This window comes from Crocodylus porosus, unplaced genomic scaffold, assembly GCF_001723895.1.
Source record: "Crocodylus porosus isolate Cpor-Errol unplaced genomic scaffold, CroPor_comp1, whole genome shotgun sequence".
Taxonomy (NCBI): domain Eukaryota; kingdom Metazoa; phylum Chordata; order Crocodylia; family Crocodylidae; genus Crocodylus; species Crocodylus porosus.
Window position 1 is genome coordinate 4,222,995 of NW_017728914.1, and position 15,359 is coordinate 4,238,353.

Here is a 15,359-nt window from a genome sequence, read left to right on the forward strand (position 1 = left end):
ACAGTGGTTCTCAACCTTTTTTGTACCAGGACCCATTTATAAATATCAATGGCCAGTCCCAACCCAGTGTCCCTCACTCCCGATCAACTGCTCCCCACCCCCAGGCCCCTCAGTGTGTGGGGCACGGGGACCCCAAGGAGCCCCTTGCAGGATGGAACTCTGCCAGCCTGCAAGGGGAAAGTCAGTCTCCTACATGTTTCTCCTTCAAAGGAGAAACCATTTTAAAGTTTGTTGATCCATTTTTAAAATGTGTTTGCAACCCTTTCATATATTTTTGCAACTCACTTTTGGGTCATGACCCACAGGTTGAGAAACACTGCTCTACAGAACCTGGCTCAGAGCAAGCAAATAGCTTTTTTATTAATAAAGATAGTATCAATGCAATAAGCAATTGTTCTTTTCCACCTAGGACCTCCCCGCACTAGGTGCGATATGCTTTTATCGTTACCTGTGTCTATATGACTGCCCATAAAATATTTCAGACTGTAATTCGGCTAGTACAGTCTCAGTACTCAGCCCTTTGCCTTGTACCCAAACCCCATTCTACTCTGTCCTTGCTTTCATAATCCTGAGATGGATTTTAATGAATTAATTCCTTGCTATTCTTGGTTTACATAGTTGATCTGAAACAATGATTTTTCCCTATCTTTGGCTAACTTAAACAGCAGAATCCAGGTTCACCCACACATTCCCACTTAGCACAGACTGCTATAAGATACTCCTGTTTTTACTGAGCCCATTCAGAAGCTGTAGATGGTATGGAAGAAGGTTGTGCACCAGGGTTTGATATGAACATTATTCCCACAAAGAATCTATTCACTCCTAGTTTGCTTTTAGTTCAAAGCCCCAGGCTCATGTACCTACCCATGCACAAATAATATGTTTAAGAACTAAACTGTTAGGGGGAAACATTTTAGAGTGAACATTTTATTTAATATAAACCACTATTATCAATTTTTCTTAGTAAAGAGTACATCCATGTTTTCCCACTTGCTCATTAGCTGGTATAAAGGAAAAAGGTCTTTTCTTAATGTCTGGATTATATTTGATTAATCTGTAAACACACGCTCAAATATCCTGGCATATAAAAATGATTAAAATAGGACACAAGAACAGACCAGATTTTTAAAGCCATTAGGCACATACAAATTCAGATACACATATAGTGCAATATATTTATTTAATTTATGGAGGTTGGACACCTAACTCCTAGATTCCAAAACTGAATGAAATTATCAGGAATTCGGCATATAAAATATATCCCAATGCTGAACAGCACTCTCAGGTTATGTTATCTTCAGATTGTGTCACAGCTTTTGTTAACTGTTAAACCTATAAAACTTACGCTACTTAAAAAATTAACACTTAGTTAAGGAAAGAATAGATTACTGAATTGTGTAGCTATTTAGGAAGTGTGTAGGAAGACTAATGGCTAAGGTTTGGTTTTGTTTGGGTTTTTATTGCATTTTAAACAGAAGATCTTTGAGGGCAGCAATACCATTTCATGCTGTGCTCATCCGTATAGCAAATTTAATGGTAAAAAAAGAAACCAACTCCAACAGCAGAGCTGTTCAACACATGACGCCATATAGGCGCAACTCCTCCCACTGTTTCAGCTACTCCTGCAGTTGTGTTTTCTGAGCTCTCCTCTTCTCTGGTTTTGCTTCCTGGCCCCACTCCTGGGGGTGAGTCAGCACAGCCTGTGAGGGCAAGGAAACCCAAGGATGGAAGAAGGGGAGCCTGTACAGCAAGGGGTAACAGTCATTGGCCACTGAGTAGTTGGGCAGCCCTACTATAAAAATAACAGATTGTTTGATGAAAAAAAAGTGTAAACATGAATTACTACAGATTAGGCTGACAATCTTTTAAAGGTGTATTGATGAAAATGTCTGCGCCATGTGCCAATCTTTTCACCATCATATACCAAGTCACAGGAGAAACTGTAATGTTCTGTATAGTAATACTCAAATTCTCAGTCAAACCAAATTCTCACAGAAAAAAAAGTTACAGCTTCTTCTCAATATAATAAAACAACAGAACAACACTATAGTGCAGTCTTAGCTTGAGAAGATTTATTTTTATAAAATCCAATTCCTCATGTCTGCTACTATGCCAAAGAAAAACGAACTAGTACACACTTACCAAGCAAATGAACCAAATACGATACACCCTTGTTTATCCAAACCCTGTGGAACAATCTTATGTTCACTTATGCAAAATGTGAACTATACTTCAACACAGGGCAAAAGAGGAACATAAAAACCAAAAGGCATAATACACAACAGTCCCAAAACATTTTTAAAAACCTAGTATGAAATCGAACATGCATAAGTATTTACTTTTTCATATTTTATGACAACCAGTCTGGTAATTCATATAAATGAGTATTCATATAGAAGTGGGTTCAGATAAGCAAGGGTCTACTATACATCAAAATGTACTATTTATTCATTTAAATCAGTAAATTAACCCCCATCACATACCAACCAAACACTACAGGCATACATGTCCATCTCTACGCCAACTGGCTTAGAGCACAAAATGTTATCTTTCCATTTTAGTAAGTCAGTTATTCCTAAAATGTTCATGATTCCTAAGAATTTCAAAAAGTCTGAATCTCTGCATCAGGCAAATCCATTAATACTTACACTTTCACCAACAGGAAGCACTTAGAACAATTTCACTAATTGGAAGTTTAATTTCTGGATGGGCAATGTGCGCACAGTAAGCTTAAAATGTAGGGGAATGAAAGGGTATCAATGTAATAAGCTACTAAACCAAACTATTAAAACATGTGAAATTAAAATATTTGCTGAAGACAAGTCTCAATCTATTGTCACAAACAAAAAAAAGTGTCACAAGCACAATAAGTACATTGGTTAACATGCCAAACACCTAAAACAAAATTACTGTTGCCTAGGTTTGTTTATTGGTAAATCACTTTAGTAACCTGAATCCACAAATAAGCAGTAAATAATCAGAAAACTACAGATAAACACAGATTATACATGCAAATTCCTGTTCACATCTCACATGTGCAGGTACATTAAGAGCACAGTTCTAATATTTTGACTAAACCAGTTTTAAAATGCAGGTATGAAAAGTTACATGTGAAGAATATAAAGATACCTTTTTACATTTCCAGACTCAAATGCTGCTTTTGCGTATACTAAAGATGTACAATGGCTACAAGATTCAAGTTAAAGCAGTAAGAGCTCAAGAAAATAATACTGGTCAGAGAGAAGAATGGAAGTTTACATTTCACTAAAAATACACTGAATAGTAGGACGGGGAAGAAAAAAAATCTACTGAAGAAAAAAATATCACAAAGTTTTTAAAGCTGGCTACATACTAATTTCCTTATTATCTAGATAACAGTAATGACATTAAAAGAAACTTCAAACCAACTTTTTTTTTTAAATGCAAACCTTTACACTTAGACTTTCCAAAAATGAAATGCAACGACAATCTCACACTCCAAAATTAAACATCTGCTAGGCTCAGACTGAAATATGGAATGTTTTAGATGAAAGTAATAAAAATACCATGTCACTTTTTATTTTTTATTGAAGAGTGGAATTGAAGGACAAAATTTTGAAGCCTGAAAACAACTAAATATCATTGATGTTTACTTTCCATACATTAGCTTTTCATAAGTATGCAACAATTTAATAAGTGTCAATTGAAAGAAAAAGCTTCTGTTGTCATTCCCAGTTTTTCAAACAAAAAATCTGCATTAACTTAACTGTATATGCTTTTTGCTATAACATTGAACACATACAGACCTATATATGTCTATTATTTCACTAAAACAACAACAAAAAGTACAGTATTTTCCATCTACTATTTTTTTTTACTTTAAAAAAAGGTTAGCATTAAAAACAAAGCTGCTTTTTCCTTAAATCGAGCTTTTTGCACTTAAGCCTCTTTCTTTTGTCTGTGATCTTCTGCCATTTTATCCAGAATTCTCTGTAACAACAACAATATAGTAGTCAATCACAACAAATCCAATCTAGTTAAGGATAAATTAACATGCTAGTTAATTACGCCAGTTCTAATATCCATATTTCTAAACATAAATCCATGATAAACACTGACAAATCTGTGAATTCGAAATGAAATGCATAATGATAACATGCCACATGACTGACTAGATTACCGAATAACATGCCTGACACTCCCCCAACATTCTTGCTCTAATGCTTGGATCCAATGCAGTGAATATTGCAAGAACTCTTTGAAGGATTGGATTTAACAAATTTAAAAGAATCAATGAGTAAGTTTCCTGTCTACTAATACATTAAAAAGGGATGATCATTTATTAAGCCCATGCTGCTAGCTTCTACTTGAGAAGCAGTCTGATCCGGTGAAAAAACAAACAAACTGATATTGGAAGAAAAAGGTTAAAAAACAACCCTCCCCACCTCCCCCAAACTTCTGGTCTCTGTCAGATACATTTAAGGCCTACAGTGAGCCAAGTGACTGTCTTGATTTGCGTATCTATAAAAGCAGGTAAAGAACACACCACCAAACCACACTGGGATCTTGTGGGGATTCATATATTACATTCTGACCAAGTATTATTTACTTGCCCACCTTTACAATTATGAAGGTGAGCAAAGTAAGGTGTAGGCAGCCCCTGGACAGAGAAGAGGCAGAAATCTTACGCTTGTGATGCAAATGCTGCTCTCCCCCACAATAACATTAACAGTAGTTCAAAAACAGCTCACTGGTGGTTACAGCTGTGACAGAGACAAATTTAAATGGTAACTTCCAAGAGAAATTCTGATAAACTGCCACTAAGTCAGTTAACTCCCTCCCCAACGCCCCCCCCACCCCAAAAATATCCAATACTTCAAATTTTCATCATTAAGGTCATTGAAATAAAAGCTACAGATGAGGTGATTTGTTCTACAAGGTCCTGTCTACTGGCTGGATCCTCTGGCCTATTCCTCCTTTGCTGTCACTGTGCCCATCTAGTCCCTGAGGAGGAATCTCAGCTTCTTCATCCCTCTATTCCCTGTATTGCTCTTCCTCCAGACTCAATTCAACTCCTGTGCTGGTTGGAGAATTCCCTACTTCTATAGATGGTGCCTCTTCCCCCTCCATTGCAACTCTAAGCAAAATCATTTTCCTTGCACTGGAAGGAATGAACTTTATATCTCCTGCCTGACAACAAACTAAAGATCATATCAGCTAAAAACAGAAGTATGACACAATTGTGAAGATTTACTGCATTACTAACTGTGGCAGTTACTGAGCATTTTTAGAATTTTCCTTCTTCCTTAGAGGCAGCGTATTAAGCAGCTCATAGTAAACAAACTTTATTGAAAACAGAATAAATGTATGCAATATGCTTCTGTAGGATATTTAATTCAATCAGGAACAAATATGTACTCACATAATCTAAAACTGCAAATGTAATATGCACAAGAACTGCATTTTGGATTCTGGTGACTACATAGTTTCGTCAAGCTACCCTCAAGGAAGACATTAGGATGGATTTCAAAACATCCCTCCTGTGAAACTATTCCAAGTCTTACCCCTTTATTCAATCAACAGTTCTATTATTTTCTAAAGTAAGTGAAAATCCTAACACCTTACACCCAAACTGCCTATTACTCATTGTTTCCATCAAAAGCAACCTCAACAAAGGTTAACACAAAACAGGAGCTCTTTACAATCCTTGAATAACAAAATGTTCCACTGATTAAATACTTTCATGCTCTTCAACAGTCTCATCAAGTTTACTCCCCATGACAGAATCACTTCACTTAAAGTGAACTATTTTTTGCCTTACCTTCAACTTTTGATAATGAGGAAGGCTGCTGCAATGGGTCTTTTTTGCAACATCTTCATTTGTGTAGAACAGGGAACACAATTTGCAATAAAACCCTGTTTTGGGTACCACATAATTCACACCTAGAGAAGTAAACACCACAAAATAACTAACAGATCTACGCTACAACAATTTGTCTTTTAATGTAAAATGAATATTTGCTCAGCTAAATCTTAAAGTCATAACTCATTTTGCACTGAATGGCTGCTTTAGCTTTTACTGTCCTTGCTCTTATTTATTCAAGCCAGAACTCTAGTAATTAAATAAGCATATACTCGCCTACTGTGTTTCTGAATTAAAGAGTGGTTGCTCAATTGGAGTGGTTCTCTTTTCTAAAGAAGATCTATTTTGGATCTTACAAAAAGTTTAAGTGATTAAACAACAAATCACTAGCAACTTAACTCTTCTAAATGCACCTTTACCAGCCTAATTTGAGGCCAGAGAGTTGTCATAGTAGGTTTTATGGAAAAAATAAAAAAGGACCAAGAAATGTCATAGAGTGAGAAGGTCCCATAATGAAATGGCAAGCTTTGATCTTGTTTCCGTGGCTAACAAAGTCAGAAATAAAGAAAAAGAAATGAAAAATGCTACTGTGATGCATAAAGATGCATTTGAAAAGCAGTGGGAAACTTTCTTACCAACAGGAATGTTCGGCTGGTATGGCCCAATTCGATATTCATCTGGGGTAACAGTTTTCTCCTGGATGCTCTTTGTCTCCTGTTCTTCCTTTATATCTATATTTTCATTTGTACTTTTCTCTGTATCCTGTGCTGCTGTATTATCAGAAGCTTCAACAGGTTCAGACTTCAAATTCTCCTCAGTTTTGGTTCCATTTTCCAAGGTTTCACTTTCCTGTTCTGGTTCCTCAATCTTATCTACCTTAATTTCAGCCAAGCTATCATCATTTTTGCTAGCAGATTTAACTGCCATGCCAGATTTACGAAGTTTCTGATGATCAGAGTCTTCTTCATCACCAACTTCATCTAGAGTGACAAAGCCTTCCATACTCCGTGGGAAACCACCTACATATCGCTGTTGAGAGAAAATTGTTCCTATATCAGCCACTGGATTAAAATATTGTTTTCTGCATATTCTGCTTACGCTCCAAGTTATAAAATTGGGGGGGGAGGGGAAGAGGCATACCACTATCTGCATTCTTTGAAAAAAGCCCTGTTTAAACCACCAAAGCACTGTTTAAACAATGTGTATAATGCAAATTACTTCCATGGTTTTAAAACTGAGTTTTAAAATAAATAGTTTAGCCTCCTTCTAGAAATACTTTGCCATATACCTATACTCACTTTCCTTAATTATCTTCAGTTTGCCTAAAAATATTGTCTGTGACTATTCTAGCAAACTCATTTCTACTCCTTTACTGGATTAATTTCCATTTCTGTAGTGAATAGATTATTAATTACTGCTGATTCTAATAGTTATTACACTGTTGCATTTTTGGATGGCAGCAAACTGACCATTAATCTTTGCATTTGTTTGTCTGCAATAAGCTTAAAGTTATTTAGAAAATGGGAGATATTTCCACTAGAACCTCAATTTCACAGGTACCTAAAAAAGGAACCAATTTAAAAATCCAGCCTCATTGGCCAGTCCTGACTCACTGCCCCTCACTCTCAACCCACTTCCCCCAGATCCCAGGCCCCAGCACCCCCAGAGGGGAACTCTGCCAGCCTGTAAAAGAAAAGCCATGGTTTCCCACGTTTTTCCTCCTTAAAGGAGAATCCATTTTTAAAGTTTGTTGATCCATTTTTTAAATTTGTTCGCAACCCTTTCATATACTCTTGGGACCCACTTTTGCGTCATGACCCATGGTTGAGAAACACTGATCTAGTCCAACCCCCTGCTCAAAGCAGGACTGTCCCCAACTAGATCATCCCAACCAAGGCTTTGTCTAGCCAGGTCTTAAAAACCACGGAGGACGGAGGTTCCACCACCTTCCTGAGTAACCTGTTCCAGTATTTTACTACCCTCCTAATGAGAAAATTCTTCCTAGTATTTAATCTAAGCTTCCCTTGCTGCAACTTGAGACTGTTGCTCCTTGTTCTGTCATCTGCCACCACTGAGAACAGTCCAGCTCCATCCTCTTTGGAACCCCTCTTCAGGTTTCAGGCTGATATTAAATCCTCTCTGCCTCCTCTTTTCTAGACTAAATAAACCCAGTTCCCTCAGCCTCTCTTCAAAAGTCATGTAACATTTGTAACTGTTCTTTTCAAGGCATGAATATGTATTTTTAACTAACTTTTAAATTACCATTTTAGGAACTACTGAATTACTATAAACACTTCTTACCCCCCTTTGAAACAATCTGAACACATTTAGCAAATCTCATTTTATTATTGCGATAGGTCAACTGCCTCTTAGTTTCAACACAGGCCTGTTAAGTTTTTGTTAATGTGGAACTGGCACCAGTATTTAAAATTTTGTATAACAACTATGACCCTCTTGCACTCACACAGACAGACCCTCCAGGACCCACACTTTCGGGCAAGGGCTATGTTACTTGTTTCAAAAAGGACCCAGGCAGTATCTCACCATTTGAAAATTAGGAACCTCCAAATTTTAAGCTAACTTCCTACAACTATAAGTTGTTTTGAACAGAAACTTTACTACCTGATAGCAAGAAAACTATAAAAAGTGGTTAATTCCCTTCTCTGACTGCATGCTCCTGCTTGAGAGACAAAGCACATAAGTCTGTCCAACCTTCATATTTGATACAGAGTAAACATGTTATATAACTTTTGCATCTTTTATCAAGCATGCTGGTTGCTTAAGGTGGCACCTTCCACCCAAGACAATTATGCAAACTGAAACATTTCTTTGATTAACACCAGAGGGAAAACCAAGAATGAAATATGGTGACAGACTGGTGGGTGAAAAGGTTGAGGGGAAGAAATAGAAAAAACACCCTCTCTTAAAGGCAAGGCTTTCTTAATTTCACCTGGATTTCAGTCCAAGTTACGTCTACCTAAAAGTACTGTTAAATATAAGACTCTGAAGTCTGATAATCTCGTCTGAACAAGTCTTGATTTTAGTGGAAACTAAAGATCTTCTGAAAAACAGGCACCTCAGGACAAAGCAATTCCTAATCACTCTACTATTCACTATAGTCAAAAAGGAGCAGGGAACAATCCAGGCAGCAGACATCAAGTTACAATTTGGCCTTCAAACACATGATCTCAAACTAGACAGATCCTATACTGGGATACTTTTCTTCACAGGAAGTGGAATACAAAAAAAAAAAATCAGTCTCCAAGCTGCTGCAGCACATGTGCTTTGAAGACTTAACACTACTATGGAGGATTGTTCAAATTATACAAACAGAATTTCCCCCTACCCATGCACTATACTCTCTCATTACCTTTTTAAGTTTTTTCTTTGCTGCTACATTAGTGCCAACAGTTCCTTCAGTTTTTGTGGTAGTGTCGTCAACTGCATCTTTCTTTTCCTCAGTTGACACATCGCCTAAATTTGCAACATCGGTGTCATCTCCTGCTGAGCTACCACTTTCTAGCAGAGCTGCTGCCTCTTCCTCATCTACTAGCAGCTCATCTTCAGATTCAAGGAGCAGACTAGGTTCATCTTGCTCTGCCTGTTCGCTGCCTTTTGCAACCGGTTTCTCAGCATCACCCTCCTGCTTCTCCTCCTTCTCTTTATCTTCAGCACTGCCGCTTTCAGTTTTTTGAGTACCATCTGTCTTCGATTTTTTATCACTTGGAGAATCTTTGTTATCTGGAGAATAAGTTCGCTTTCTGTAAGAGAGAAAAATATTTATTTTCATTACATTCTAGTCTACTTCAATTAAAGGATGTTAACCTCATTATAAAAAGAACATTACCTAGCTTTGTCTTTTTTCAGTAGTTCAACTCCTTTGTTGGGAATCTAGAAAATAAAACATTAAGTTATGACAAGTGTGTTTTTATACAATCACAACAGGACTCAGGGAATGGCATTACTTGGAAAGGGAACTGCATTATAGCTGCCCACCTCTTGTTATTTCATTCCTTAAGCACTAGAGCTATCTGGCTGTTAAAAGGACTAAGTAGTGTTTCCTTTTTGCACTATAATTCCTACAGATGGTCACTTGGTTCATATTGTTGTCAGAGTGCCACCTTTCCCGAAGGACATACCAAAATATATCACTACTAACAGTATTCAAATAGTAATGGGACCATCCCAGCCCTGCACCTATTTTCTCCTTCCTACGTTTCAAACCGACAACACAAAAAGCAGAGAAGCTTTTGAAAACCTAGCATGCTTTTTAAATGGTAGGTGAAAAAAGTATAGGACGCTTGTACATGATGATGATGATGATGATAGTATTTTGTTAGCATATTCTCTACTTAGGTGCATTTGCCACAGGATTTCAAAGCATAAAAATACTGTATCAGAGACTGCATGGTAGAGCAAAATATGTAACTCAAAATATGTCTGAGTACAGGTATGAATGTATACAAATGAAAGAAGTATGGGAAATATGAAAAAAACTGGAAGAACTATAATCTGACTGGTATCACAGAGACCTGGGACAGTTCTTATGATTGGAACGTGAACATCAAGGGCTACACTCAATTTTGGAAGTAGAGGGGTAGGAGAAAAGGTGGTGATGTCACCTTACATGTCAAACATAGATTTGTTCCCTGGTTCAGGAGGAAGAAGGTAACAGCGGAATGCATTTGGGTGAAGATGAAAGGTGAAAGATACAGCACTGGTATAATGATGGGGATTTATTATATACAACCAAGTCAGGAAGAAGAGGTGGATAAGACACCCCTGAAGAAGTTAACAAAATTATCCAAAAGCTATTAAAAGATACTGATGGGAGACTTCAATTTTCCTGGCATCTGCTGCAAAAAAATAAAGCCAAACAAAGCACTGAACCAGTTTTTAAACTTGTGTGGTGATTAACTGTTTCAGAATGCTGAGCATACAAACAGTCGATCTCTCTCTCCTGGATCATCCTGACCAACAGGGAAGAATCGGTGCAGGATGTAAAGGTGATGAGCAAGTTAGGAGGAAGTGATCCTGACCTGATAGAATACCAGATCCTGAGACAGGGAAAACGCGAGGACCACAGAACCAGGACAGTGGCAGACCGAGAGGGGCGGGGGGGAAGAGGAAGGCACTCTACCGGAAGCAGCAGCACATTAGTTCGACCCAGCTCCACAGTGTCTGTGAAGTGGGGCTTTTTGGTGCTTTTAGCTAAAGCTGATTCAATCAGCTATCAGATAAAAGAGCCCCAAAGACCCACTAAATCACCCAATCTATACAAAACGTTGGGAAAGCCACATGCAACTAATGCGCTGCCTCTTCTGAGCATGCGCTGGGCTTGGTGTGGGTGTTTAAAGTAAAGAGACCTCCCCCCCACCACCTCAGCTACGCAAGCAGGCTAGATTTAAAAAAAGGTGGATTTCAACTGACTTAAGGAGGTGCCAATAGGCATGGTGCCGTGGGAAGAGAAACTGAAAGATAAAGGGACCTAGGAGGGCTGGGAGCTTCTAAAGGGCGCAGGTGTGGAAGCCCAACAAGAAACTGTCCCAACATGATGGAAGCACAAGAAAAATGGCAAGAAACCAACACAGCTGCACAAGAAGCTTCTAACTAAGGATGTATGTAAGTACTGAATAAAAAAATATCCACTTAACCTGTTTTAGTTACAATGATTAAACAATTAATTGGTATGGCAAACCCTGCCCTGGCCCATGTAGAGCTGCTTTGGCCTGGCCAATGGAGCACCCCCTCCTGGCCCAGCATCAGTGAGGCACTTCCAGCTCCTAGGTGCAGCAGGGAATCAGCAGCTTACCTGGGCCACACCTCATGACAAACTGGACAAGTGAGTGGGTCCCCTCTAGGCTCAGGCCAAAGTATGGACAAGACAGGAAGGGACAGGCAGGATGTACCATAGGGGTGAGCCACAGGCCCAAGGGAGCATTTATGTCCACCTTGCCCTTACCAGAACCTGCAGCCGCTGTGGGTCCAGCCAGGGAGTACATGAGGATGCCACCAGCAACAGAAGTCACCACATTCAGCTGCGCATGTGACAGGGGCTGGGACTGGGACAGGCCCTGTGGCACTGGGCTCCAGCCCCCAACTGCAAAGTCAGGTGGAGGGCGGCTACCCCTGACTACCCAGAGCAGCGGTAGCTCTGTAGCAGGTGGCAGGGACCTGCCCAGAGCTCAGGCTACTGGTGGCAAAAAGCAGGAAGGCTGCAAGCAGCTGCATAGGGGTCTGCAGAGCCTAGCTATAAGTGCTAGTTTCCTCCCTCCCTCCTGCCCTGCCGTCTTCTGGTTCCTGCTGGGGCACCACATGGCTTCCCTTCCCTGCTAGACTGCCCCACCCCATGCTAACCAGTAACTGATAAACTATAACTGGTTATCAATGTACTTAAACAATCATTTAACCATTAACAACCCTAGCTTCCAGGCTTCAAATGCAAAAACAAAACAATGGAAAAAGTGGGCAGATCACCAAGAAAGCTTACCAGGTAATAGCAAGAACCTGCAGGGACAAAAATCAGGAAGGGAGCAAAGAATGAGCTGCAGCTGGTGAGGGAGGTTAAGGGCAACAAGAAAAGTTTCTGTAGGTATGCTGGCCAGAAAAAAAGAAAGACCAAGAAAGCTGTGGATCCACTATTAAGAGTTCCCCCTGACTCTTTAACAGTGCAAAAAGGTAGAGCTACTCAACAGCTACTTTGCATCAGTCTTCACAAAGACACACACAAAAAAGTTTAAACACCTAACAAATAAGGGTCTGAATGAAATCAAGTCAGCAGGGCCTGATGAACTTTATCCCAGGGTACTTAGGGAACTGGCAGAGGAGATCTCAGCACCCTTGGCAGTGATACTTATGATGAAGTTGTGGGAGATGGGCGAGGTATAAGAGAACTGGAAAAAAGCCATGGTAGTGCCTCTCTTTAAAAGAGGCAAAAAGGAGGGGGGGGGACGGACTACAGACCGACTAGCCTCATGTCAGTACCTGGGAAGTTACTGGAGTACATTCTAAACGAGTCCACTGGCAAGCATCTGGAGGAGGAGAGGCTGATGACAAGCAGCTAACATGAACGAAAACTGAAAACAAACCATGTCAAACTATCTTCTTTGACAAAATAACTACTTGGGTGGATGAAGGGAATACTGCTGACATAGTCAGGGACCTACCTATTTCACAGAGTCTGCCTCCAGATCGCACAGTTCCAGTGTGATGTCAGGCACCATTTCTGTGGTGAAGCCCCCATGCCTCTGATTGGCTGAGGGGCCCCAGAAGTCCCACCCCTCCTCAGAGACTGGCCACCTGTCAATTGCCAGGGAAGGGTGGGACTCGCAAGGCCCTGAAGCCAGAGGTGTGCCCTCCCTTCCCCCATCATGCTCTGCTGCAAAAATCCCCCCCCACCCTGCACCACCACTTCAGGACACCTGGGCTTCCTGCCTCTTTCTGCAGCTCCCTCTCCTTCTCCCTGCTGATGATGAATACAGTAACAACTTGGCCAGGCCTACACACAAAATCTTTATCTTTTAGAGTAATTTCACTCTAAAGCCAATCTGTTTGACATAAAATCTTTATAACCAAATTAAAATAACAGTGCATCTTGCACAAAAATGCAATGTGGCAGCTGGGACCATACAAAATAGATCAACCCCAATTGGTTTTATTCTCTGTACTAGATTATGTCAGATCAAGAAAACTGTCAACAGAGACCTAACATGCTCATCACACAGGTGTGACTAAGGAAGCCAGTGAAGGCAAGGTAACTACATATGCATTTCAATTGACCTACTGGCTAAAGAAAACAAAAGGCTAAATATGTATCTCCAGAGAAACTTGTAAAAGATACAGGAAAGATGCTCTGTATGTGACAAACACACCCTACTCGCATTTCTCCCAACAAACATCTAATGCATAGGGTGTTACAAATGTCTAAACCATTCAAAGGTGTCTGGAGTTTGGGAAACAGTCCATCACCCATACAAGCTACTGCAAATGTGCTCCATTTGATAAACAAATACCCCCAACCTTTTCCTCCTCCTGCTACATTTTCTTAGAAAATGTGGGTATTGGATGCAGCCAAGCCTGGGGATTTTAACTCAGGTGTGCCAATATACTCCTGCTGGAATTTAAATCTGGAGATTCTTCCCAACTAGAGGGTCTTGCCCCTCTGCTCGTGGTCAGACTTATAGTCATATTTGGAGTCAGGAAGAAATTTTACCCTGTGGTGAGACTGATACAGGCTGTGAGGGGTTTTGCCTTCCAGAGATCTATGGAGTATACTTTAACACCTTTTGCAGCAGCAGAACATTGGCTACTATGCTCCCCCTGTGGCTGATTAAAGTGTTATGTCTTGTACTGTGTCTAGGTTGATTGTATAGTTTTAATAGGAGGTTAGACAATGGATTTGTATAAGATGGGTCTGGATAAGAATGATACTGCCTCGGGCAGAGGGTTGGACTAGAGACCCCTTCCTGCTGTACTTCTAGTTCTCATTAAGAATCTATTCATGCATTAGGGTTATCATATTTCCAGGTCCAAAAATGAGGACACCTGCTGGCGGCGGCAAGCTGTTGCCCCTCACTGACAAGCCCCACACCCCTAGCCCTGCTGCTGCCCCTCACTCAAAACCCACTGACCCCACCCCTGCCCCTCACTCCCAAACCACAGTACCCCACACCCCTTACCCCTTGCTGGTGCCCCTGTCTCCTGACCCACAGCCCCCTGGTGCAAGCCACATACCCCCACAGCCCTGCTGCTGCCCCATATTAAACCCAGACATTTGCTCTTATTGTAAAAACCCACCCGGACACAGCACAGGAGTCCAAAAAAGAGGACATGTCCGGGAAAACCTGGACGTATGGTAACCCTACATTTATTGTTAACAAACTCCTGATTTGCATGCAGTTAGAGCCTGTATACACACGGAGTTAAATCAAGAAGAACTTATGCTAGGTGTGAAATGGAATATTTATTTGGGCAAAAAAAACAAACAACCAACCTGGCTTCTGTTCAGTTTAACACATCTGCAAACTGAGTTAAGATAAACAGGAATAAAGCACTCTCATTCCTAAGTATAACTAACAAGGAACAACTTCATGTATCGACAGGATTTGTAGGTTAGTACTGAAGAGCTTTTCATGTAACGTATCCAAAATATTAAGACTTAATTTTCTGTGGTAAGGGCAACTTTACTTGGGACTCTCAATCATAAACCAAGAATCAGGCTCCCAATTCTGCAAGAAATCAAAGGAAGCAAGCCAGCAACAAAAACTGGGATTATCCAGGCAGAAGAGTTGGTAGATACTACATTTAGATTTTGACTGCACAAATCCAGTGACCATTTTAATGGGAAAAAAGTAAGTCACATTGAGAAGACTACTACAGTCTGAATAAGATTTAGACATGAACAGAAATGGGGAGAGAAAACGGGACATCGTGGTGCCCTGTGACCAGTGGGGTCCCTCAAGGCTCTGTCCTGGGACCCATCCTGTTCAACATCTTCATTAATGATGTGGACATTGGA

General features: G+C 40.2%; 1 protein-coding gene across 3 annotated transcripts in view; it reads right to left on the bottom strand.

The window, feature by feature from the left end:
- Positions 1-2,050: 2,050 nt before the first annotated feature.
- Positions 2,051-15,359, bottom strand: part of MATR3 (matrin 3) — a 51,457-nt gene continuing 38,148 nt past the window's right edge. For all 3 annotated transcript variants that reach the window (XM_019534830.1, XM_019534829.1, XM_019534828.1), the window contains 5 exons: positions 9,690-9,733; positions 9,213-9,603; positions 6,478-6,871; positions 5,801-5,922; positions 2,051-3,969 (listed from right to left, as the gene is read on the bottom strand). In XM_019534830.1, the coding sequence (XP_019390375.1) occupies positions 3,919-3,969; positions 5,801-5,922; positions 6,478-6,871; positions 9,213-9,603; positions 9,690-9,733 (1,002 nt within the window). In that variant the 3' untranslated portion in view covers positions 2,051-3,918. The remainder of the gene's footprint in view (positions 3,970-5,800; positions 5,923-6,477; positions 6,872-9,212; positions 9,604-9,689; positions 9,734-15,359) is intronic.